This window comes from Trichosporon asahii, assembly GCF_000293215.1.
Source record: "Trichosporon asahii var. asahii CBS 2479 unplaced genomic scaffold scaffold00070, whole genome shotgun sequence".
In the NCBI taxonomy this organism is placed as follows: domain Eukaryota; kingdom Fungi; phylum Basidiomycota; class Tremellomycetes; order Trichosporonales; family Trichosporonaceae; genus Trichosporon; species Trichosporon asahii.
In genome coordinates, this window is record NW_014040855.1 from 1,624,406 (window position 1) to 1,647,483 (window position 23,078).

At 60.8% G+C, this 23,078-nt stretch overlaps 10 protein-coding genes across 10 annotated transcripts; 7 read left to right on the top strand and 3 right to left on the bottom strand.

Annotated features, from left to right (window-relative positions):
- Positions 1-474: 474 nt before the first annotated feature.
- A1Q1_04392 (uncharacterized protein) lies at positions 475-1,047 on the top strand (the record flags this gene model as incomplete). Its single annotated transcript, XM_014322758.1, has 1 exon — positions 475-1,047. One exon carries the CDS (start codon positions 475-477, stop codon positions 1,045-1,047), a length of 573 nt encoding a protein of 190 aa, XP_014178233.1.
- A 172-nt stretch (positions 1,048-1,219) lies between these two features.
- On the top strand, positions 1,220-1,759 carry A1Q1_04393 (uncharacterized protein; the record flags this gene model as incomplete). The annotated part of the gene is made up of 1 exon (XM_014322759.1): positions 1,220-1,759. The coding sequence occupies one exon, from the start codon at positions 1,220-1,222 to the stop codon at positions 1,757-1,759; it is 540 nt and encodes a 179-aa protein (XP_014178234.1).
- A 467-nt stretch (positions 1,760-2,226) lies between these two features.
- A1Q1_04394 (uncharacterized protein) lies at positions 2,227-2,655 on the top strand (the record flags this gene model as incomplete). Its single annotated transcript, XM_014322760.1, has 1 exon — positions 2,227-2,655. The coding sequence occupies one exon, from the start codon at positions 2,227-2,229 to the stop codon at positions 2,653-2,655; it is 429 nt and encodes a 142-aa protein (XP_014178235.1).
- A 433-nt stretch (positions 2,656-3,088) lies between these two features.
- On the top strand, positions 3,089-3,646 carry A1Q1_04395 (uncharacterized protein; the record flags this gene model as incomplete). Its single annotated transcript, XM_014322761.1, has 1 exon — positions 3,089-3,646. The coding sequence occupies one exon, from the start codon at positions 3,089-3,091 to the stop codon at positions 3,644-3,646; it is 558 nt and encodes a 185-aa protein (XP_014178236.1).
- A 2,057-nt stretch (positions 3,647-5,703) lies between these two features.
- On the top strand, positions 5,704-6,072 carry A1Q1_04396 (uncharacterized protein; the record flags this gene model as incomplete). The annotated part of the gene is made up of 2 exons (XM_014322762.1): positions 5,704-5,769; positions 5,842-6,072. The coding sequence occupies 2 exons, from the start codon at positions 5,704-5,706 to the stop codon at positions 6,070-6,072; spliced, it is 297 nt and encodes a 98-aa protein (XP_014178237.1).
- Positions 6,073-6,303: 231 nt separating this feature from the next.
- Positions 6,304-6,882, bottom strand: A1Q1_04397 (uncharacterized protein; the record flags this gene model as incomplete). The annotated part of the gene is made up of 4 exons (XM_014322763.1): positions 6,304-6,524; positions 6,574-6,631; positions 6,719-6,744; positions 6,801-6,882. The coding sequence occupies 4 exons, from the start codon at positions 6,880-6,882 to the stop codon at positions 6,304-6,306; spliced, it is 387 nt and encodes a 128-aa protein (XP_014178238.1).
- A 1,422-nt stretch (positions 6,883-8,304) lies between these two features.
- On the top strand, positions 8,305-9,354 carry A1Q1_04398 (uncharacterized protein; the record flags this gene model as incomplete). Its single annotated transcript, XM_014322764.1, has 4 exons — positions 8,305-8,516; positions 8,766-8,859; positions 9,075-9,143; positions 9,193-9,354. The coding sequence occupies 4 exons, from the start codon at positions 8,305-8,307 to the stop codon at positions 9,352-9,354; spliced, it is 537 nt and encodes a 178-aa protein (XP_014178239.1).
- A 616-nt stretch (positions 9,355-9,970) lies between these two features.
- Positions 9,971-13,772, bottom strand: A1Q1_04399 (uncharacterized protein; the record flags this gene model as incomplete). The annotated part of the gene is made up of 4 exons (XM_014322765.1): positions 9,971-10,876; positions 10,952-12,617; positions 12,681-13,077; positions 13,433-13,772. The coding sequence occupies 4 exons, from the start codon at positions 13,770-13,772 to the stop codon at positions 9,971-9,973; spliced, it is 3,309 nt and encodes a 1,102-aa protein (XP_014178240.1).
- A 2,817-nt stretch (positions 13,773-16,589) lies between these two features.
- A1Q1_04400 (voltage-gated chloride channel) lies at positions 16,590-20,443 on the bottom strand (the record flags this gene model as incomplete). Its single annotated transcript, XM_014322766.1, has 5 exons — positions 16,590-16,760; positions 16,853-17,206; positions 17,254-18,467; positions 18,513-20,143; positions 20,256-20,443. 5 exons carry the CDS (start codon positions 20,441-20,443, stop codon positions 16,590-16,592), a joined length of 3,558 nt encoding a protein of 1,185 aa, XP_014178241.1.
- Positions 20,444-21,869: 1,426 nt separating this feature from the next.
- On the top strand, positions 21,870-22,735 carry A1Q1_04401 (uncharacterized protein; the record flags this gene model as incomplete). The annotated part of the gene is made up of 2 exons (XM_014322767.1): positions 21,870-22,146; positions 22,368-22,735. 2 exons carry the CDS (start codon positions 21,870-21,872, stop codon positions 22,733-22,735), a joined length of 645 nt encoding a protein of 214 aa, XP_014178242.1.
- Between the last annotated feature and the right edge of the window lie 343 nt (positions 22,736-23,078).

The following is a 23,078-nucleotide window of genomic DNA, read 5'->3' on the forward strand; positions in this document are numbered from 1 at the left end:
GAAACGACAGACGAGACGGCAATCTCTGGTGCCCTCTCACCGGGCTGTGCGGATAATGTCTCGGGGGCTGTTCCGACGATGTTGATCCGCAATTGAGATTTATCGATAGCATTGCACAGCAATAGGGACAACAGGCTTGCGATATGACGAACCGGACTCTGGTTGGCAGCCTGCCGTTCCGACGGATGCATGAAGATGCGGTGCATGAGCGGCTGAAACGGTGACCCTCCAGGTCTGGTCGGGCAACCGGAGACGGAGGCGGATTTCGGCGTGCCTTCAGCTGACGTCTTGGCACAGCACCCAAGCTCGCCGCCTGAGCCTTCGTCCAAACAGAGTGGGCTATTTTCGCTCCTTACCCCACCGGATCCACAGTCATCTCCAACACATCCGACGCACAGGATATAAGCTCGACTTGGCACTGCATATCTTATCATCTCCCGTCGCATCGCACTAAACATCCATTCATTTAACGCCATGATCGTCCCCAAATACTTCATTCTCGCTGGCGCGCTTTCCACCCTCGTTTCCGCGAACCCGCTCCCGGTCGACAATACTGCAGTCGAGTCTCGTGACTTTGAGCCGGTCGACGCTATTCACGCTCGTGCCGAGGACCCCCCATCCGAGATCGACATCGATAACGATGAGGTCATCAACAAGATCGGCGGCGGCGGTGGCGCCCGTGGCGGCAGCGTCGGTGGCGGCTCGAGGGGTAGCTCTGGCAGTTCTGGCAGCTCCGGCGGTGGTTACCGTGGTAGCTCGGGCTCGAGTGGCAACCGTGGCTCGAGTGGTAACCGTGGTGCGGGTATCGCTGGAGCTGGTGCTGGAGCGGGTCTTGGAGCTGGTTTGGGCTACGGCGCCGCGCACGGAGGGCACTACGGCAACCGTAACAGCACCGAGTCCGAGCAGGCCCCGCAGAGCACTGGTGGCGCATCAGCCTCCAGCCCCGCCGCTTCTGCTCCAGCCCAGTCCCAGAGGGCCGCCGCTGGCCGCGCCTACCCTGCCACTGCTGCAGTAGTTGTTGCTGCCGCCATCTTCGCGTCGGTTTAAGCCACCACGCGAGCTGCCGACCGGTGCAGCCGAGTGAGATCTGAGCCCGTGCGCTCGCGCTCGCTGTGTGCTGTGCAGAGCGCCACCGTCCTCACTCTAGATCTCTAGAAGCTTTTATATTGTCCGCGACCCGACCTCAGCTCAACACCTCTCCTCATCGACTCCCACCATCATGCGCATTCTCACCATCGCCTGTGTTGCCACCGCCTTTGCCGCAGCGCTTCCCGCTGACGTGCGCCCCGCCGTCCAGTTCAACGACGTAGCTCTCATCCAACCCCTCAGCAGTGGCGGTAGTGCGCGCGGGGGCTCCGTCTCCAGCGGCTCTAAGAGCGGCTCAAGCTCCAGCTCGAATCCTGGATCCAAGAGCGGTTCGTCTAGCTCCAATTCAGGCTCCAAGTCATCCAATTCGGGGTCGAAAGGCTCATCTGGCTCTTCCAGTTGGCGGCCTTCCACTGGCTCCAGCGGCAACCGAGGATACAAAAACACGGCAGCCGGCGCCGCTGGCGGTGCGGCAGCGGGTGCCGGCCTCGTCTGCGTAGCAAACAACAACAACACAATCGATCCCAATGCGCTCAACAATACGAACGGCACGTTCACGATGAACTGCACGCAACAGCCGACGAGCAACGGCGCAGCTATCAACACGCCCGGCAGCGCTGTCGCGTACAATTCGGCTGCTTTGTTCGCCGCCGCCCTCCTCACCCTTCTGTAACCATCAAGGTAGTTGCCCTGTGGATAGCTTAGTGTGCATACATGTATTATTTAGTCCTAGAGACCAGGGCCTCGTCGCAAGCGTCGAGATCTGCATAGTTTGGGCGGCAACAAGCCGAGCGAGTATCTTATCAGTGCACCAGTGACGTGAGGGGCGGTGCAAGCGGGCGTCGAGGATAATAGTGGCGACGCATAGGCAACGGCATATGGGTCGACTGCCGACGTCCAACTCGACTGCCTCGGCCACCGTCAGTCCGAGGTCCGCGGTCTTCCCACCCCGAGCTCTGCTGCGAGCAGCGCATTCGGTACCTCGGTGGCCGCAGCGAAATGGCCGGTAGAACGCCCTCGTGAGATCGCACAACAAGTTGACTCCGCCGATGGGGACGAGGAACGTTTCTAGAAGACATACAAAGCTACACTGTCCTAATCTCTTCAAGCAACGCCGACTCACAACGTCCCACAAACAGCATGCGCATCGTTCACACCACTCTCATCGCGACCGCCCTAGTGGCCGCTGTCCCCGACGCTCCCGACGCTCCCGGCTCCGGCGTCGACCTCAGCACCAAGCAACCGGTCAACGACAGTTCTGTCACCCAGCCTATGGACAGCGTTGGCTCTCCGGGATCTCGACATGCCAGCGGATCGAGTGGCTCGAAGGGGGAGCTCTCCGCAAGCTCATCAAATGGCTCGCTCAGTCCGCTTGACGGAGGGAGCAAAGAGCACCGCGGCGCAGCTGTAGCAGCAGCAGCTGGCATAATCGCAGGCGCGGCCGCGGCTGCTGGCATCCTCGACGAGAGCAGCGCGAAAGAGCCTCTTTTCGACTTTGAGACCATATCGAGGCTTTTGCTCAGCGTGCTGCTCTCCTTCTTGATCTTCACCTTCATCTTATTCCTATAGGGCCGCCAGCCGCTGTACTCCTCAAGCACTGTGGCCGAGACAGTTGGCTCAGTGAGCTCTATGTATCGCTTAGCATTCGTTAGTATGGCAGTGAAAACGAAGCAGTGGGAACTGGAGGTCGGAGGCGTGAGCATGCATGGGAGACCGCGGACCAAGGCTCGCCGCTGCCACGCGGCGATCACCGCGATGCAGCATTTGAGTCGCACAGGCAGCCTCCTCCATATCTCCTGACCCGCCGCGGCGGCGTCTTCAACATGCTCCGAAGACAACAGCCGCACAGACCTTCGGTCTCCCAAGTCGACCCCGATGCAGCCGGGTGCCAGGTCTTCTGCGCCTGCGTGTCACTCGTGTCTCCGCAGCATGATGTGGGCGACGCACGGAGCGAAGCATATAGGGCACTCCCTCTCCTTCCTTCATCTTCGCAAGCGACAACATGCGCCTCATTCACCTCGTTCTCGCCGCTACCACTCTGGCCGCCATCTCAGAGCCCAATGGCGAGCCCCATATCGACGACAACTCCATGATCGACCCCCTCAGCAGTGGCGCGAGCGCGAGTGGCGGCAGCGTCTCCGGCTCTACCGGGTCTTCTGGCTCATCGGGGTCCAAAGGTTCCACCTCCAACAGCGGCGCTGCGTCAGGTGGTGGCGTGATTCCGGGCGGCGGTACGAAGAACGGCGGCTCCTCGTCATCGGGAGGCTCGGGAGGTTCGCGCGCCGGCAGCGGCGTGGCTTCGGGAGGTGCCGAGGGCGGCGGGGACAAGGGTGGCGATGCGGATGACGGCGACGGCGGCGGCAGTGGCAGCGGCAGCGGTTCGAATGGTAGAGCCCCAAGCAGCGGTGGCGGAAACGTTGGCAACCCCGCGACCACCAGCCAGGTTGTAGCGTCAGCCCCGGCTTGGCGACCGGCGAATCAGGCGACTTCAAAGATGCCCCTTGATGCTGCTACCGGCTCAGCCGCCTTGCTCGCCAGTGCGATCATCGCTCTCCTTTAACCGCAACCTCACCCGCTGCCGTGGTGTCTTCCACTCATAGCTCCTGGATAACGACCATGCAAGAATGATTCCCGATATCTTAGCTTGATCCTCGGCATGTAATGATCGGTGATGGACGATGAGAATCGTCGCCTGTGAGGAAGGTGTTAGTCCTGGCAGCAGTCCTAGCAGTGCCTCCTCTCTGAGGAACGATGAATGCCTTGTTCCGCTGATGTACGTCTCCTCTTATATGAACAGTGCCTGCTCCGTTCCGCTGCACGGTAGGCTTGGGTTGCCGCTCGCCCAGATTCTTAAGTGAACTTGAGCTGTGCTGAGGCGTGACGATCGTCACTCTGTGCAGTGACATGCGTGCGTGCGGCCGGAACGCGGCGAATCATCCTCGATCAAGATTGTGGCTTCCTTTCACTCCTCTAAATCTTGCGGGTCATGATGGAGCTCGCGTAGCGCTAAATACATTGATTCTCATTTGATCCAGCGACACGCGTCTCCACATTGCGACAAGCACATGCACATTAGCTCTCGATGAAACCCCGGATCTGATTCAAATGAGAAAACGTGGGGCGATGGAGGTGATCGCAATATAGATCTGGGGGCTTCGTCGTTATCACGGTGAAGTCGCATGGCAGAACACGCTATCCTCACCTGCATCACTCACATTGACTCGACGCAACCTCATGCCGATAAGATGAATTCGGGGCTTGGAGGAACTGCAGGGTTGGAGTTGCGGGTGAACAATGGGCAGCGGCGCCACGCGGACCCAGTTTGCTCACCCTGCGCACGCCCTACGCCCCAGTCTCACACGCGGAGCTGCGTACGGACGCGCAAGCCGCGGAGTTGCAATTCCTCCCTCCACTTTCCCATCTCAGCAAAGACGTCAACTGCGAGGCAGTGAGAAGAGAGATCTGCAGCACTGCCCACTGCTTGAGCCTGCAATGGCAGGTGCATGGGCTAGTAGGTAGCATGCACCGCTGATCCCTAACTGTAAATACGAAGGTTCGGAGCTCTGCACCGAGTACTGCTAGAGCTCCCGCGGGTGCGGTGTGACGCTACCCATGCGACAGGGATGTGCTCGGCAGGGCGGCGCCGGGGCGCCGGAACCCGGGTGGAAGGCGTACGGGCGATTGCATGCATGCATCTCTGGGCAGGAGAAGGGCACAGGGAGTGCGCAGGGAAGAGATCTCGGGCGCGCAGATGGGTGTTCGTTGGGCGTTCGATGGGCGTTCTCTGAGCGCGCTTGATGCACATCCGAGCGCGTCCTGGCGCCGTCGAGGCGCTCGGTACCTCGGTGGCGTCGTTTTGGCGTCAGGAACGCCCGGCCCATGGGGCCCTGCTGGTAGCGTGATGGCTCGTGCGCAGCTTAGCCCCGAGAATTGTCGAGTTATCCTGCGATCTCGCTGCGAGCATGCGGCCTGCGGAGTGACCCTTCCCTCGGTCCTTGTAATGCTCACGCAAGCGCGGAGCACAGAGAGACCGGCGCGCCGTGACTGGTACATATATCAATGCTATCTGGAGAGGAGGCCTCTCGAATCCTCTTGCTCCACTCATATCAGACTCGGCGCAACACCACTGACACCGTTGTTTTTGCCACCAGCATTCAGATATTCAGACACCAACGCCGACGCCGACACACACAGTTGTATCACGGCTAAGCTTCTCGCACTACGACTCTACGACTCCGAGACAAGGCGTAGCACATACCGACGGCTTAGAGCTTGTACATCGTACATCTGGTACAGCTCTGAAACAAACGCCCAACACAAAGTGTGCAACTACCCAGAGCTCGTTTCTGGATCAGCGTCGCCCTCACAGCATACCCCAGCCAGCCTGAGCATCAGAGCGCACGAGCTCTTTGTCTTGGCTCCACTGCCCATCCTGTCCATCCTCATTACGCACGGCTCAGCCGCACAGGACAAAGCCAAAGCGACAAAGCAGTCGCCGAGTCAGACCACGGACAAAACAAACTGCTGGCCAGCTGTCGTCGGTCGACAGTACATAGCTCTTCCTCGTCCGAGCTCACTTCGACTTTCTCGCCTTCCCTCTCAACACTGCAAGCCACAATGCGCCTCTCCGTCTTCCTCATTGCCGCTGGGCTAGTCTCCGGCGCCGCCATCCCGGTCCGTAATGTGAGTCATACCCCCCCACCTGAGATGCAAAGCACTGCTGCTCAAAGGGCGATCGAATGCAGCTAACCCCAGGCCGAGCGCGAGATGGCCTTCGTCCGTCGAGCCGGTCTCGAACGGGAGCGCGGCGTGCAGGCGCGTGCTGCCGTGCAGTCCACTCGCGCAACGCTGGAGCAAGACATCGTCGCCGCTATCCACCCCCGCGCTCCCGAGCCCGCCGCCATCAAGCCCAACGAGGCGCTCAACCCCCGCAGCCACGGCTGGGACGCTGTCGAGCGCGGTGCGGTCGACATCTGGGTCGAGTAGAAGGACGGCCTCGACATCTGGGACGAATGACAGCTGTACTCGTCCCCTCTCGACCATATCATACGCATCATCATACGCATCCCGCATCATACTTCAATCCCTGTTCAATGTAGTGTACATTATGCAACGACCTCATGCCCTCATGCTTTTAGTGCTGGATATCCTTCTGAAGTTCCCAAGATTCGCTGTACGGTCCCACACTGTCCTCTGTTGTTGGTTGTATCGGGGCGATCACTGATCGTCGCCATCAGATTCGGCCTGCGGGCCTCGGACGTCCTCGAGCCACTCGTCCAACGTCCGATTCCCGCGTTCCGGGAACCATCCAAACTCGCGGAGGTTGACGCGCTCCTCGCCTCCAACAGTCTCGACCGTGACGCCCTCGGCCTCAAGGCGCTCACGCTGACGTGCGACACCAAGGCCGCTGTCTCCTCGTGGAGAGAGTACGCCCTTCGCTGAGATCACACGCTGCTGTGAGCTTCCATGTCGGCTAGTCTAGCTCACCTGCCACGGCACTGTTGAGTTGGGCGACAGCGCCTTCATCGCGTTCCCGACATGTCTGCTGTCAGCTCTGCGTGAACGATGAAGCTGTGAGTATTTCGGTGCGGCTTGGCCGTTGGCTCCAGAAGGAGGGGAAAGGCAGTCTTACCTTGAGTACGCGGGATACCCTGCCAGCTTCGCAATGTGGCCTGTCAGTCAGTTCCGGAGGCCTCATCAGCAGCTGAACATACCATAGCTAGTCACGCGACCAGGAGGGATGGCGCGCGCGATCTCGTACGCACGCGCCGTGAGCTCGACAATGGCCTCGCTCATGACAGCACTGATGACGACAGATCAGGGATAGGCCGCACCTGCCGTTGTTGTAGCCTGTCGCTTTTCGTGAGGAGAACTGCGGGAGGAAGACGGCCGGAGAGGTATCGGTTTTCTTAGCGGTGGTCACCGCCTGACGTGGTTGCCGCCTGACGTAGTTGCCCGACAAGCGATGCAGTCCTGGTGCACCTGGTGACGAATGAGTGATCGAGCGATGAACGAAGGCAAGGGACGCGGAAGGGACGGAGAAGTGGTATGACGCGCAAGTCCGATGCGAGCGGTGCAGTGCGAGAACTCGGAGTTGTCCGCAGCAGCCGGCGGCGAGTCGACAGCTCGCCTGATGCGTCTGAGTCAACCTTACCATGGCTTACCAGGCTTCCGAACTGATGAGCGGAATTCAGGAATTCAAGGAAAAGCGCGGATCACCACGTGGGTTGATGTCACTGTTCATTTAAGGTCGATGAAATTATTGGGGCACCCCACCTTGGCAACGGGCCAGGCTGGGCAGGGTTGGCTGCAGCGCTGTAGGTCTGAGTGCCGTCCTGCGCGCCTGCGGGTCTGCGCCCCTGCACGTCCTGCGCTACCAGCACTGGCCAGGCGACCAGCGTAAACCAGCTGACAAGTCAGGCTGGGCCGAGGCCTGCCCCCCTGCCGTTCCAGTCACACCTCCAGGAAAGTCCATCAGCACTAGACCACTTCCACACCCGATACCCTCCCCTCACTGCTCACGACGACAACAACAAACTCTCTCCCCGTTCGACACTCTTCTACCAACACATCTCCACATCCTCGATCCTCACACTCAACACCTTTCATCAGCGCACCGTCATCTTCCCACCTCTCGCACGAGTTTACGAGCGCATCGACCACTGTCCCCGGTTATATCCGCCTTCCCCCACATCTACGACACCCAGTCCATTCGGCTGGGTCAGCCTTTCCCGCCGCCTCCGTCGCCCAGTACACGATGGTCGCCGTTCCAATGCTCCCTACGCCAACTCCCCAGCCGCCTTGGGAGCCCGCGCAGCCGCCGTCACACATGCTGCTGCAAGAATGGAAGTGAGTAACGTTTCCAGGAGCGGGGCAGGAACGTAAACAATTGGTCAGACATCGATTCATGAGTCTGGGTCGGGTACTCTTGTACCTTCGAGAGCTTTGATCGCGAGCGCAAGGAAGCGTCTGTTTGCTTCTGTCGCTACGCTTTGAGCATCCCAGTCGAGAGTAGCGGCGACCGCCTGCTAGCCAGCCAGTCCTGTGTCGCTTCAAGCAAGCCGTGGCCGCCATGGCTTAGCTCGAAAGCACATACCACAGCCCAAGCATTTCTAAGGGAGGAGATACGTTGATTTCCCACCATCACGCTCCTCAGGATCCTTGCCCCAACGGCCTTCCTCGCTCACCGGCTCTTGCCTCTCCACACTCTGTCTTCTCATGACGACCGCTTCTCCTACGGCAGTCGTCAACCCGCCCAAGGGTTGGCGGCGGGGCCATATCCACGGCGGACCCGCAGCCCACGCCCACGAAGCTGACAATAGGTACGAAATGCGCAGAGAGGCGCAGGAGATCATCCCAGGCGTCTTCCTCGGCCCTATCCAAGCCAGCACAAACTTGAATCGCCTAAAGTCCATGGGCATTACCCATATGTGAGTCAAGCGCACACACAACCTCGCAGCTGCAGTTCGAAATACCGGCGCTCCACACCGTGTTATTCCTTGGCGGCCGACGCTAGTGACGGGCCGTCATTCCGGACACCGAATGCGGGTCATCCTCACCGTGTGAGGGTGGCAACGCAGCGACGGATTCCGCGATAGTCCAATTCGACTTTCGATCACATGCTCATCTGCACATCTAATCGCTTCGGCCCAGTCCAGACCACGCTGACGTTCGCGCAGTTTGTGCCTTCGCGATTCTGTGGAAGCCCGTCTCGTCTTCCCCCGTTTCCCGACAGAGTTTCAGTACCTGACTATGGACGTCTCTGACTCTGATGTAAGCTAGTTCACTTTCGTGCGTTAAGCTAACATGCAGGAGCAAAATCTCATTTCCATCTTCCCCCGATCACGCGTCTTCATCGACGAGGCACTCTCGATAGGAGGGGCTGTTCTGATCCACTGCATGAGTGAGTTGCCGTAAGTGAGCCGTTCTAACTCTCAGACGGGATCGCGACTGCTCCGGCAATTGCTATCGGCTACCTGATGGACAAGTTTGGCTGGGAGTACACAACAGCTCTCGGATACGTGCAGAGCAAGCGATATTGCGTTGCCCCGGCTAGCGTGAGTTGTAGCTCTTTCACACTGAACTGATGATCAGTTTGAGATCCAGTTGCGCGAGTACGCCGCGATCGCCGCTGCCCAGAAGAGCGTGACGGGAGTGCCCGCCTCGATGGGGGTACACAAGCGAGTGTGGGACGGCGAGGGCGAGGTATCGGACCGCCAAGCGCCGGGGCGGAAGCGTGCGTTATCGACGGACATGGACATGGACTGAGGGCCGGGAGTTGAATGACTGTCCAGGCCGCTGAGACGGAGAGAAGACGCAAAGCAGAAGAGTCGCTCACCACACCATCACCGCGCATACCCACCACCACGCCCACACACGCCCTCACATGCCTCCGCACGCCCAACAAACATCAGCATCAGTATCGGCAGACTGGTGTCATAATGCCAGCCTTTCATGAGGCAAACCAACAGCTTTAATTCCATGTGCATGCTGCTGGCGACGTCGCCGGTGTGCATCCGATCCGCGCCCCGCGCCAGCAGCCCCCATTCGATTGTTGTAGTATAGATGACACATCAGAGATTTCATAGAGCGCTCTCAAAGAGTAGGGAGCAGGTAGCAGCCAGAAGTAGCGATTATGCAAAGACAGCATAGCACAATCAGAACCGTCAAAACATCAAGCATTTCGTGTGCATTACAGTTTTACAACCCCAGACGTTGTGAAGGGGTGGCGCTAGGCGCATGCGAATTATCAAGGTGATACTAGCCTACTGGGTAACGGGGAAGGGGAGGGGGTAAAGAGGGTGGTGTGTAGCTACAAAAGTCAATGCGAATGCAAGTGGGGAAGCGGTATCAAGCGAGAAAGCGACAACCGGATCTACTGCTCTTACTCCTGCACGCCCTGGATGAGCAGCTCGGTCGCCCGCTCATAATGCAGCGGCATATGGTCCTTGAGCATGCTCTTCGTAAAGCTGAGCTCGCCAAAGCGCTCGCGCACGCTCTCGCACAGCCGGAGAATGACGCGGCGCGCGCGCTGGCTCGAATTGCTGTTGTTCTCGCCGGCCCCAGAGGACGCGGTGAGGAACACGTCGCTGTACTCCATGATGTACACGGAGCCGGGCGGGTACAGCTTGTCGTTGTCCATGTCTGCGCGCATGGTCTTGATCAGGCTCTCCATCCAGTCGTGCAGCATTTGCTCGTCGTCTGCAGCGTTGTGGCCAGAGGAGGGAGTGTCGGAGGAAGCCGAGTCACCCTCAAAGGCAAACTTGCGCTTGTTGAGGCCGAGGATCCGGCCGACAATCTCCTCGGCAATCCCGCCCTCCTCGTACAGTGTCACGGCCACGTTCTTCAGGTCACGCAGCACGCCGAGCGAGAGCGAGGGCACGACGTCGCTGTTCTGGATCACGGAGGTCACCAGGCCGTCGCAGTACTTGCCCAGATCGTAAGATGCGACAGCAGGCACGCCGTACGCGTACACGTGTATGGGGCGGCCGGGGGGCAGGCCCGAGCCGAAGCTCGTCACAAATTTGGTGCTGATGGGTGGATGCTTGACTTTGCGCTCGCGTTTGGCGTTTTGCGCCATGAACAGCGTCGCGCGCTGCGCCCACTCGATCCCGAGCAGGGCCGCCACGCCACCGCCTAGACTGTGTCCGCACAGCACGAGGCCGTAGTTCGGGTACTGCTCTAGTGCCTCCACGAGACACTGGTGCACCGTCGACGCGCGCGAGGTTAACTGCAGCGCACTCTCGTGCATGCCCGCGTGCACTTGGAAGTCGCCCTCGACGCCCTCGATCTGGATCGGGCGTTACTGGCACGTCAGGTCGACGAGGACATCGTTCAGCCCCAGCGTGCCGCGGCACGTGAGCACGATCGCGCGTAGGCCGTGCTCGACAGCAATGTAGTGCACGAGCGGCGGCGCCTTGTGCCCGCTGAGCGGCGAGGTCTCGGTGTACGACGACAGGATCAGGTTGTTGATCGGGATGTTGGTGTGGCGCGCAAACGCCCACGAGTTGGCGTGGTGCCCTCCCGCTGTCGTGTAGTGGAAGTCGGTGTTGCCGAGGCCGAGGATGCGCAGGAAGTTCTGCCCGTACGCCGCGGACGAGTACCGCATGAACCGGTGGATGTTCCGGATCAGACCCTCGTGCGGGAAAAGGCTTGCCGAGGACTCGATGTCGGGGCCAAAGATCTGCGAGGACGACGTGTGAATCGCGTTGGACCGCGTGCGCACGCTCTGGTGCACGCTGTGCTCGCGCTCCCCACGCATCGGCGTCAGCGGTGAGGGCGCGGGAGCGGGAGCCGAACGGGGCTGGCTAGCGCGAGGCGTGTTGGCTCGCGGAGGCGGCGCCGAGGGCGGCTCCTCGTCCTCCACGCCTGGGAAAGCAGTCGGCTTCCTTCGCAGCGTCGAGCGGAAGGCGTTCGCGAGCCCGCCTTCCGAGTTGTTCCGCCTCGGTTCGTCGTGCCCGCGCGTGCTATAGCCGGAAAAGAAGCGTCGCTTCGGCTTGAGGGAGGAGCGATTGCCAGCCGCAATCGAGTCGGACGACGAGCGTCTACTAGACGGCCCGATGTCGTTGTGACTGCTGCTGCGGGGTGGGGTGCCGCTTCGCGGAGGTGGGGTGCCACTGGTCCGTGCTCGAGAAGCGGCGACAGCCTGGCGCCAGTCGATCTGGCGAACGTCTGGCCGTTCGTGCTCCCTTATCGTTGCTGGGGAGCTCTCTCGTTCGCGCTCCTTCTCCTTGCGGTGCGATGGTGGGGGACTCGGCGATGGCGACATGCGCGGCGACAAGCCCACGTTCTGGACACGCCGCACGGTGCGCTTGCGCTGCAGCAGCTTGTTCGTCATGGTTCGGAGGACGAGTTGGATGCGCTCGGCGTTGGGGGGCTCGGAGGCGACGGCGGCAACGCGGCCGTTCGGAGCCGAAGGCACAAGAGCATCATCCTGCCCATCTAAGAGCTGGTCGACCTCGATCCACTCGGCCGGGTCCTCGTCCATGACGCCCGTCGGCGTCGTGAGGGGAGTGGCGGGGGGAGGTCGGCTCATCGCCTCGTCCTCAACCTCCTCGACCAGGATGTCGGCGGCCGTCTCGCTCTGAGCCCGTTTCAGGCTCGGGCGAGTGTCGACGCGCTCCAATGTCCGCGTCACGACTGTCGACTCTTGCAGCTCGTCCATGATTTCGAACACGTCACCACGGACGCGTTTCAGCGTGCGATGCGGCTGCGAGTTGGAGCGGTCCCGTGTCTTGGCGATCGGTGATACGGGGGCCGACACGGATCGGTCCGCGTCCCCCACGAATTCCTCCAGCTGGCGGAACAGCTCGTCGTCCTCCTGCTGCCGCGAGCGCAGGGACGAGCGGCGTGAAGGCCGACTCGACACATCCTCCATCGTCACGTCACCCTGCTCGTCTGTCTCGTATAACAGACTGGGAATCTCTCGTTCACGTTCGCGCCGAGCAGCGATCGTCCGCGGCCCCGGTCCTGCTTCCGGCAATGCCGAATGGGTGGGCTCACTGACTTCGCTCTTGAAGGTTTCATCGTCGCTGATGACGACCGTGCAGTCGTACAATCTGATGTCAGCTGGTGGAAAATGCGACGCAGCTTACACTCTCATCTTTAGCCGCTTCGCGCTTCGCGACCAAGTTGCATTCTGAAGGCACGCAAACGCCGTGAGGGCCTTCGTGAGCGCCGTGAGGCTGGCAACCTTGCCGCGGTCGGCGGCCTGGAAGCGCTCGTCCTCGAGGAGCTCTTGGCGGACGAGGGCGATGATCGACGACAGTGCCCGGCTCGACTCATTCGATCCGAAGAGCGAGTCGAACAGCGTGACGCTCTCGTGGGCGGCAAAACTCGCCGACTGCACCGTGTTGGCCGTCAGGTAAAAGCCAGACATGGCAAACAGCTCGGCGAGCGTGAACGTGTGATGGATCACGTAGATGCCGACGTTCGTCCACCGGTCCAAGACATTGAGGAACGCATCGGCCTGGACGTCAAGCTTCTCGGGATCTGAGGATGGCGTCAGCCTGTCTGTTACGCATACAATCGTTTGCTCGACAACACACGCCCCTTGCCGCAGCGGGTCGGGGCTGTGATGACCCCATGATGCGCCGCCCTATCCGTGTTTGCCAAGCGCAGGCATCACTGGGGCCGAGCGGGGTCCGGGGCTTGCGGGCAGGAGGCACGCGGGCAAGGACCCGGCGTCGCACCACGGCGGCCGTCATTGTGTGTGTGCAACACTGCTTCCCGTTCCGTACAGGTTCGGGGTACTCACCGTCTCCACTTGCTGTCAGGTATACTCTCCGTGCGCTCGAGATTGCTCCGATCAGGAGCCTCCGCGTGAGGCCGAGTCCGAGGCGCGTACTGTTCTGCGACGTCTCCAGAATCGCCTCGATGAAGAACGCCGTCACGCGGAGACTGAGCCGCGCACTGGTTGCGATGGCCGTGACGAGGTTGGCGATTGGGGTCGGGAAAATGGTGGGCGCGAGCGCGACCGCCGCACTCGAAGCGTGCAGCACGACCTGCCCCGCCATCTCGGCCGTCATGTTCGCTGTCGTAGTCACGGCGCCGCCACCGCTGCCGCCCTCATCGCCATTCGGGGGCTGTGTCGATGTCTCGCCCGGACCGTCTTGGCTCTGCCTGTCGCTGTTGCTGGACCCAGGAGCAGGCGCGACTGGCCGCTGGAGAGTCGAGCTCGTCATCATTTGGTCTACCAGGAGACAGGCGACGGAGGGTGTCTCTTCACCTTCACTGTTTCGCTGGCTGTTGCCGTGCTCGCGTCCTCGTGCTCCGCGAGCTCGCTCTGTCGTCCCACACACTGATCGACCGAAGTGTCTGAGAGGCCCGTTTTCGACTTGAAGGACGACAGAAAGAGGTAACAGTTAAGGCCGCGGGTTTGCAGAAGAAATCCAATCGGCGCTCTGGCAGATCCAGCGATCCCAGTTCAGCAGAGAGAGCCTGGGATCACACTACGTCACGGCGGGCGATTTCTTCTCCCGCACGCTTGGGAGCTGGTCCGTGTGACCTTGACTCGGGTAAAGGTGGTGCAGGCCGGGGCTGCAAAGGGCTCAGCAAGGGCTTGAAAGGGACGGGGCGGGGTGGGGTGTGGGTATGGGTATGCGGGGGCGGTCAGGTGAATCGCTTTCAAGGGTGGACGAGGGAGCTGGCTGGCTGGCTTGTTGGCTGACGGGCTGGCTGGGTTGGCTGGCGGCGGCGCCTTAAGCTCAGAAGCGAGTGCCGAAAGTGGGGTAAGGATTCGTGGTGCGGGGGCGTATGGTCGTTAATTGGTCGTTGCCGGGTCGTATCTGCAGTTCGCGAGTGTATGTATGGCGCGAAGTTGAGTGGTGCGTGTCGGCTAGAGAAAAAGGACGAACGGAAGACGAGGACAAGGAAGGTAGTACGGAGATGAAAGATGGACTACTAGACAAGGAAGGGAAACAGGGAAGCCAGCGCCGCGCTTCCCGAATTAAGGATTCGAGGATGGACGCGATGTGTTGATGTCGATTTCAGAGTTGGGTGGCAAATACAATCAAAGTACGAGCCCGATCGTTCGAACGTGACACCCGTCCGACTCACCCCCTGTCGCCCTGTCAACTGCACGTAGGCAGAACCGAGTGGGATGCCTCGGATCTTCGGCTCTGAAACGAGCGCTGCAATGCTGGCACGCAGACTTGCCGCTGGGCCGCTGGGCGTGCCGGAACTAGTGGAGACTGCGTACGCGGCAGAAATGCTCGACTCTACTGCGCTTCCAATGTTCTAGGGCGCAATCTCAGGGCGGTCCCAGGCTGGCGGTGCGTAGTGCTGTGGTGCGGGGTAGTGGCGGACTGTTGGGGTGCGATGCGGGGGTGCGTTGGTGCTGTTGCCCACGGCGATACGGCGAGCCAGTGGCGCAGCGGGGAGGAAAGGAGGGTGCGTGAGGAACGGCGTGAGGTGACGTGAGACCAGACGGGGCCGAGGGCCGAGGCAGGGAGACGCCGAGGAGGGGGGAGCGGGCAATCTTAACTCTGTTCTGCGTGTTCTGGCAGACAGGAGTAGAGCTTGTTTGTCCGTGTCTTCTTGTTGTGTGTCGTGCCTTTCGTATTCACCTTTTCCTCGTGATTGGCGTCAACAAAGGGTGCTTGGTTTGCAGCGGCGATGAATCGTTATATGTCAGCGTCAAGCCGTCGATTCAACAGCTTTGCTGACGGAGACACTGGCGACGCTGGCGTGTCTGTCGCAAGCGTGCAAGTCCGATGGGGTACAAGGGGCGTCCGGACTGTGCGTTGGGGTCGTAACGAGGTACCGCAGATGGGTGGACGGGTGTGTATCAACGTGTGTAGATGTGTTCGGGAAACTCGTTTTCGGACGCAAGGACCGGGTCGCGGGTCGTCGACCGGAATACAGGTGTGTGCTATGTGGGCAAGCTGGATAGGTAACTGGGTATGTCTGTGTGCGTATGTGCGTGTAGAGTGCGTGCGAAAACGTTGCAGGGACAAACACACCCTCGTCGGTCCCCAAAGCGGGAGTGCAGGCGGGCGCCACTGGCTGTTTCGCAAAGCTCGCGAGTGAAGACAGAGCGCAGCTAGCGCAGCACAACCACCGAGCCGCTCCCTTTTGCTTAATTTGCTTCGCGATCAGCGTCATCTCCGGAAGCACTCCCCCTAGCTCCCTCATAATGCAGCGCCGCCCTCGAACGCCCTTGCCACTCGTACGTCGTCAAGTCCTCAGTCCGGCGACCTCGCTGCATTCCCTCTTCGAGCATTCGCCACGTATCCACCCGTCCACACGTCCTCGCGCACCGGGACGGCAGGTGATGTTCTAGATCTACCGACCTGCATTTCAGCCATACGTCGCAAGCCCGCAGGGCCCGCAGTTTAGCAGTTGACCAAAGCAGTGAGAAAGGAGGGTCCGCACCACCTGTTCCACGTGCAGCAGGCGGCATACCTATGCGAGTCCCGTAGATCCGTAGAGGTGCACAGGCGGCGTTGCCCGCACAGGTCATCCCTTGGTCAATGATCGCATGCAAAGAGGCCAGTGGGCCGGACGTGGGCCTCGTTGCGGCGTCCAAGCGTCCCGGTGTGTTCCACGACTGAAAATCGAGGCTGCGGCAAGGGACATCAACAATCAACGCAACGTCATCTCCGCACTGGACCCTGGACTGGCTAGATAACGAGGCCGATATCCGCAGACCCACGCTACACGCGTGAACGCGCGCCAACAGTCAGCAACGTCATGCTTACCACGCGTACACGTTGAAAATGCACACTTGTTCGGACTCCAGAACTCCGTCCAGCCTACCATTTCCGGTGACATTCCTTCTGCCTGCGGTTTGGTCCGCACCTTGCCGTCATCATATGAATAGTGGAGCACGTACTCCACAAACTATGCTGGTGTCGTATATTCACCCTCAGGCTCATAGTAGCAATGCTCGTAAGGGTCATGACATCTGACATGGCGCCTCTGGACACCAGGTCGATTACAAGAATGCTGATATGTGATATGGGTGCTGGGTGGTATGTGGAAGAATGACGAGAGTTGAGTGTTCAAGAATGGTCTTGCTCGAGGTCGTCGAGGTATGCGATCCACTGCTTCTTGTACAGGGCGCCGCGGTACGTGCCGCGCGAGTCGGTGACGAGGATCTGGCGCGATCCGAGCTTGATGAAGAGCTCCTGGACGAGCTCCAGGGGCGAGTGCATCTGGACGGTGATGGGTGCCTGAGTTTGGTCAGCCATGGACCTCTTGTCTTTGTCAGACGGCGCCATTCTCGACGGAGAGTCGGTTCTGCGCGCCTTGAGACTGCACTCACTCGGTCAATGTACTGGCTCAGGTCGTACGGGTTGTGGCGACCATCAACGCTCTCGGAGAAGCTGAAGATGGATAGGCGGGACGAGCGCATCACCTCGTCAGGAGTGAGATTGACAACCGCGTCCGGCTCGTCTGCCAGTGCGTTCAGGGCATGCTCCATCTCATTGATACCGAGGAAACCGAGTACGCGCAACACGGGGTACGTGCGTCCTTCCCGGTCCACGGCCGCCTCCTTGACGAGCACCGGGAATCCGGCATCCTCGTAACCAAGGCGAACGAGTTCGAGAAGGCGCCCAGTGAGCTCACGGACGGTGTGAGGCTTGTCAGCACGTAGAGTAGGGGCCTCGCGATCCATCTGAGGTTAGCTTACGGAGTAGGGCCGTACAGCTTGTTTGTACTCACCACTTCGGAGACTAAGCGGCCACCGAACAGGACCTCCTCCTTGTCGCTCAGGTATGGCAGCTTCTTGAGCTCGATAACGAGCTCGTAGATGCCGCGCTTCTCGAGCGCATCAGCCACAGTCTTCGCGACGAGCACAGCAAGCATGACGGGCACGGTGTAGTTGAGGGTGCCAGTGAGCTCGAACATGATGACGGCGAGCGAGACGGTGGTGCGGGTGACGCCGGCGAGGGTGGCAGCCGCACCGATCATGGCGTAAACGCCAGGGATGACACACTTGGTGCAGCCCTCGAACATGCCGAGCGTGGGGTACTTGTGCTGAACGAGCTCCATGACGATACCGACGATACGACCGAAACACGCGCCGATGACGAGAGAAGGGATGAAGATACCCGCAGGGAGAGCGAGACCAAAGGTGATGATCGTGAGAGACGCCTTGATGACGAGAGCGATGAAAACAGTCCAGATGACCTTGCCGGCGGGGTTGTTGGGACCGATGCAGAGCGACGACGTAGTGTCAACGCTGCACTCGGCAAACATCTTGCCCACCAATTCGTTGCCGCCCAGGCGCGTGTACGGGTTCATAAACGACACAACGCAGGTGAGGGCGGTGACAAGCGCAACCTCGAAAATGGGGTGGCGGCCGACCCAAGTGCCCTTGCGGACGTCGCGGCTCCAGATGATATTGAGGCGCGAGAACAGAGCGCCGTAGAGACCGCCGAAGATGCCGAGGATGATGAAGATGCCAAACTCCCAGTAGTGGTATTCAGAGGTGTAGGTGACAGCGAAGAGAACGATCGAGCCGTTGCCGTACGGGTTCAGCGCCTTGAGAACAAGCGCAGCGCAGGCGGCGCACCAGAACGAGCGCCACATGACCTTGGGAGGGAAGTAGTACGAGACCTCCTCGAGCGAGAAGAGGACACCACCAATCGGCGCGCCGAAAGACACGGCCACTCCGGCAGCGCACGCAGCCGAGAGGATCTCGCGGCGCTTGCCCTCGTTTGTCTCGTACTTGGAGAAGAAGCGAGAGCAAATGTTGGCAATGCAGGACGCGATGTGGACGAAGGGGCCTTCCTTGCCGAGCGACAAGCCTGATCCGACAGACATGGCAAGTCCGATAGACTTGACAAGCAGCGTGGACAGACCGAGGTAGCCGTGGATGACGAAGCCTGACAAGATGGTCTTGATCTCCGGGATACCACTGCCACCGGCAAAGTCTGGGCTGTTAGCTCAATGGATCAGAGGGCCAGGAAGTTACTCACAAATGACGGGACGGGCCGGCTCAGGAGGACGCTCCTCCTCGCTCTGGCGATAGAGGAGAGGCATACGTTCGTCGGGGAGCTTGACAGGTGACGCCAGAGGGCTGTTGGTGTTGAGCGCGGGGCCGAGGAAGGCCGAGTCCTTCGAAGTGACATGCGTTGCCGACGAGGTGAGGTAATACGTCAGAGCACTGGCGGTACACGCGAGGGCAATTGCGACGCAAAAGTACATGATGAACTCGGGCTCGCTGAAGAACGAGGCGTCGCGGTCCGTCTCGCTGCTGTCGAAGAATTGTCCCCAGGACACCCAGTCCTCGCAGGCCTCGTCACCATTGTCCGGGTGGCCCTTCGGAGCGCAACAGAAGCGTTTCGGCGATCCCCACTTGCTGGAGCAGTAGCCGTTCTTCAGGTCGAAGAAGACCATCTCCGAGCGGATGATGAGGAAGGCGACCATGGCAGTCAAGATACCGATAAGAGTGGCAAGAAGCCAGCCCTGGAAGCGGTCCCAGGCGTTGGCAATAGCGCCCCGCAGTGATCGGCGAGCTCGTGTCCGCAGCCGGCGTACTCGCGTCGACTCCTTGATGGCATCGTGCAGCCAGTCGATGGTGACATACGACGCGTACCACACTCGGGTGCCATTCGCACGTCTGCCGTCATCCTCTCCGTCGTCGTACGAATCGTAGTCCGAGTCAGCATCGTACTCGCCTGCACGGTCGCGACCAAAGCCGATCGAGCTCGCCGTCTTCTTGAAGCGGTTCAACATGGTCGAGCCAGATGGCGAAACGGGCGATGGGAGGACTAAAGAGGGCGTCGTAGGAACAAGGTGGTTGCTAGCAGTGCTCGCCCCGCGGCGGTGAGTTCGGGAAGAGGAAGGGACAGGACCTGGCGTCTTGGAGCCCGAACGAATGGCAGAGCCCGTACCGTTCTCACCCATGGCGCTGGTTCGGAGCCTTGGCGTGCTGGCGGTCGTTTGAGGCTGCGTTCGAGTGATGCCTGAGTAGGAGCTCGGCGGCGGCAGCGCAGGGCCGTCCCCGTGGCGCGAGCTTGGGCCTCCGCCGACCATGATTGCACCTGAAGTGCTGGCGATACGACGCGGGTCAATGTTAAGGCCCCCCGGTAAGCCAGACGGTAAAGAATTGTCAGAGGATCGTCCCCTGTCCGTGGTACTCGCAGACGAGGAAGGCAATAAGCCGGGCGTCGCCGGTTCGGTCGCGCCGTAGTTGGTCGTCGATTGCCTGCTGCGGCCGGGCGCGGCGACACTAGCGCTACGCCGGGAAGGAGTGATGCGGGGTGAAGGCGCAGACGTGGACGCAGCCGGCTGCTCCGACGGAGGTGGAAGGTGGAGCGCAGACGGGGTAGGCATGTAGAACTGTTGCTGGTGAGCGCTGGCGGTGTCAGATACAGTCGGGTGAGTCGCCGGCAGTCGGGGCGTGTTTGACGACACGTCTAAATCGTCGGGCTCGGAAGACAGCGAAGATTGGGAAACGGAGCCGACGAAGCGCGCGGAAGACAAGGAAGGAGAGGTCTGCACGCTCGACGATCGATGTTGGAATGTGTTGGTATGACTTGGTTCTTGAGTAAATGTGGACGGGTTGGGGAAGTAAGTCATGGGCGAGGAAGGTTGGCTGTGGTAGCTGTTTCCGGTGTCAGCGCTGAGCTCGTGTGACCGGGGTAGACGCGGCCGGGAGGGCAATCCAACCCTGCATGGCTTGCTGGGCTGCCTCCCCTGTGTCTCGTTGGACGTACCTGGGCTCTTCGCTTGACCGCGACTGACCCCTTGAATGCGAGCCTCCACTGCGGCGGACAGAGAGCACCGATGGTGGGCGCCCGATGCGCGACGACGAAGAATACGACGACGCCGACTTGCCGCCGCTGCGTTGCTCGCGCTGGTCGCGCTGTTCCGGACGCTCGCGCTCTGCACGCTCCGAAGCCATGGCGTGCTGCGTGCCCTGTCGAATGCAAGAATGTGAGTAACCAAAGGAGATAGCGCAAGGGAGTGTGTGAGGTGAGGGCGTAGGTGAGCCAGGGCCTGGCGCTGTTGTTGCAGGTCGGACTGTCCTGTCCCGTCGCGTGCGTGCTGACGGCGGTGCTTGCCGGGCGGTGCGTGCGGTGTTGTGCCGTCAGTGCGCGGTGCGGTCGAGCGGTGAAACGGTGAAACGGGTGTCGGGCCGTGCGTGCGCGTTGCACTTGGCGGTGACGGGGAACGAAAGGTGACAAAGTAAAAAGTGTGCAAAGGTGTGAAGGGATGAGTGTGGGTGTGGAAGTGGGAGCGGGTGCACGAGTAGCGTCAGGCGGCATGCAGAGCCCCGCCGACCGATGACGGTACGATGGTGCTTGGTGCTCCAGTCTGGCCCGTCTCGTGGCTCGGAGCTCGGTTCGCCGGTTGTGGGTGTGTGGTGCTCCGCCCTGCCAGCCGGCCAGATGCGACGCGCGTTTCCGCTATCAAGTGATGCATGATTTCCGCATCCAGAACAGCGGAGGCGATGCACGTTTGCTCAAAGACCATGCGCCCATCATCTGCGCAGAACAGAAGGAAGCATGCATCGACAGTCGGGGGGCGTCAGCAATGGCGTGTGTGTGTCGAATTTGCCACCTAAACTTGGAGATTCAAGGTTCAGTCACCCAGTCACCAGTTCAGTCACAAGGCACCGCATGGCACGCATGACGCGCTGGCTGCTGGCACTGGATGGACCTGTGCTTTGCAAGCTGTAACCGAGCGAAGACCAGCTGAATGTGCTGAATGCAACTCTGCCCCACATGTTTCCGGGCTCCAGCTGCCGCGCATCGCGTTCGTCGAATGCTGTTACGGTCAGGGCTCCCTCTACCAGGGCTCTGGACAATGGCACGATCGCGCGATCGGGGATAAGGCAGGAGTGGGTGAGTTCCCCCAATGCCTGTGCTGACCGTTGTGCGGTGCATGAGTGGCGACCAACGCGCAACTGGCTGGATACGCTCGGGTTCAGCGATCTTTGCCACTGGTGTAGGCTTGGCCTGATCGTCATGGTTCTATCAAGGCTTGGCTGACGGTACTCGAGTGCTGAGACAGTCACTTGGTCCAGCATACGGACACGAGCTCATCGCAGAAGTCTGTTTCAGCGGGGCCGAGGCCGTGCGTTGAGTGACGTTCCACCACTTAGCACTGGGCGGCTGACGAGCTGGCACGGCTCCTCTCAGTGGAGCACAAGGACGATAGGGTCGTCTGTTTGTGTGTTCTGTCACGCAGGACACAACGGACACTTCAATCCATTCGGCACACGAGCCGTTTGTGGAGGTGGACGAAAATGCCTCAATCCATGGTCGGTCCGATAGGCCCGCCAGCAGATGCCCAATTAGGTACCCCATCCCACCCGCATGCCTATGATGGGCTTTGCCTATCAATCGGGCCACGAGACCACCTCCAACCGTCATCCTCCGGTTCCTATCGAGTTCGACTTCATCGGCCCGACAACCCAACGACAAGCAATGCCGCCCAAGACGAAGCAGCCCCAGCAGGCCAAGGCGAAGCCGGGAGAGAAGCGCAAGTGGACGCCGCGTCCTGAGCGTCCCGCCTCCGAGCGCCTGCCCAAGCTCTACCGCGCGCTCGCGGACCAGGTCAACGACGGATACTTTGACAACGCGAAGAAGACGTGTCGCAAGAGTGAGTGGAGCCGGAGCGCACGCAGTGCGCGGAGCTTGCTGGCAGAATATTATATGTGCTCCCTATTGTCTGCCTGCATCCACCTCCATCCCGTCCGTGCTGCTTGCAAGCGTGCAAGTGATGGAGGAAGGCCGTAAAGGAGAAAGGACGAGCTTCCCCGCCGAGGTCTAGAGCTAACGCCAGTCCTGTCGCTTGACGAGTCGAGTGTGCCCGCGTTCCAGACCCTCCTCTTCCTCCTCCTGCACACGGACGACTACGCGTCGGCGCTCTCGCTCGTGCTCTCCCGCCAGTCGCAAGAGCTCAAGTTCGAGCACGCCTACTGTCTCTACCGTCTGCAGCGGGAGCGCGAGGCTCTGCCTCTTTTGGCCGACCTGGCCGACGAGCCGCGCGTGGCGCATCTGCGCGCGCAGCTCGCGTACCGCCTGGGCGAGTACGAGGAGGCGGAGCGGCTGTACGACGGCCTCCTGGCCGACGCGTCGCAGAGCGAGGCGGAGGATATCCGCACGAACGTGGCCGCGACGCAGACCCAGACCCGCTTCATCCAGTCCGAGTACAGGGAGAAACTGGCCACGCCCGCCGTGATCAATGACCCGTCTGCGACGAACAGGCCGCAGGACGTCGAGCGCGACGTCCCCGCGCTGCCCAGCGGTTGGGCCAAGGGTTCTGCCGCCCCGGCCGCTGCCCCCGTTGTCACCCAAGCGGAGGCAGCGCCGAGAAGAAGAAGGAGCGCGCCAAGCCCCGCCATCCCCTCCCGAAGGGCGTCTCACTCGGCGATACGCGCAAGGAGGACCCGGAGCGCTGGATGCACCTCCGCCAGAGGAGCAGCTACGTGCCCAAGAAGGGCAAGAAGGAGACGACTGGGCTCGGCACGCAGGGCGGATTCGAGAAGCCCGCTGGTGGCCAGAAGCAGGGCGGAGGCGGGGGTGGTGGCG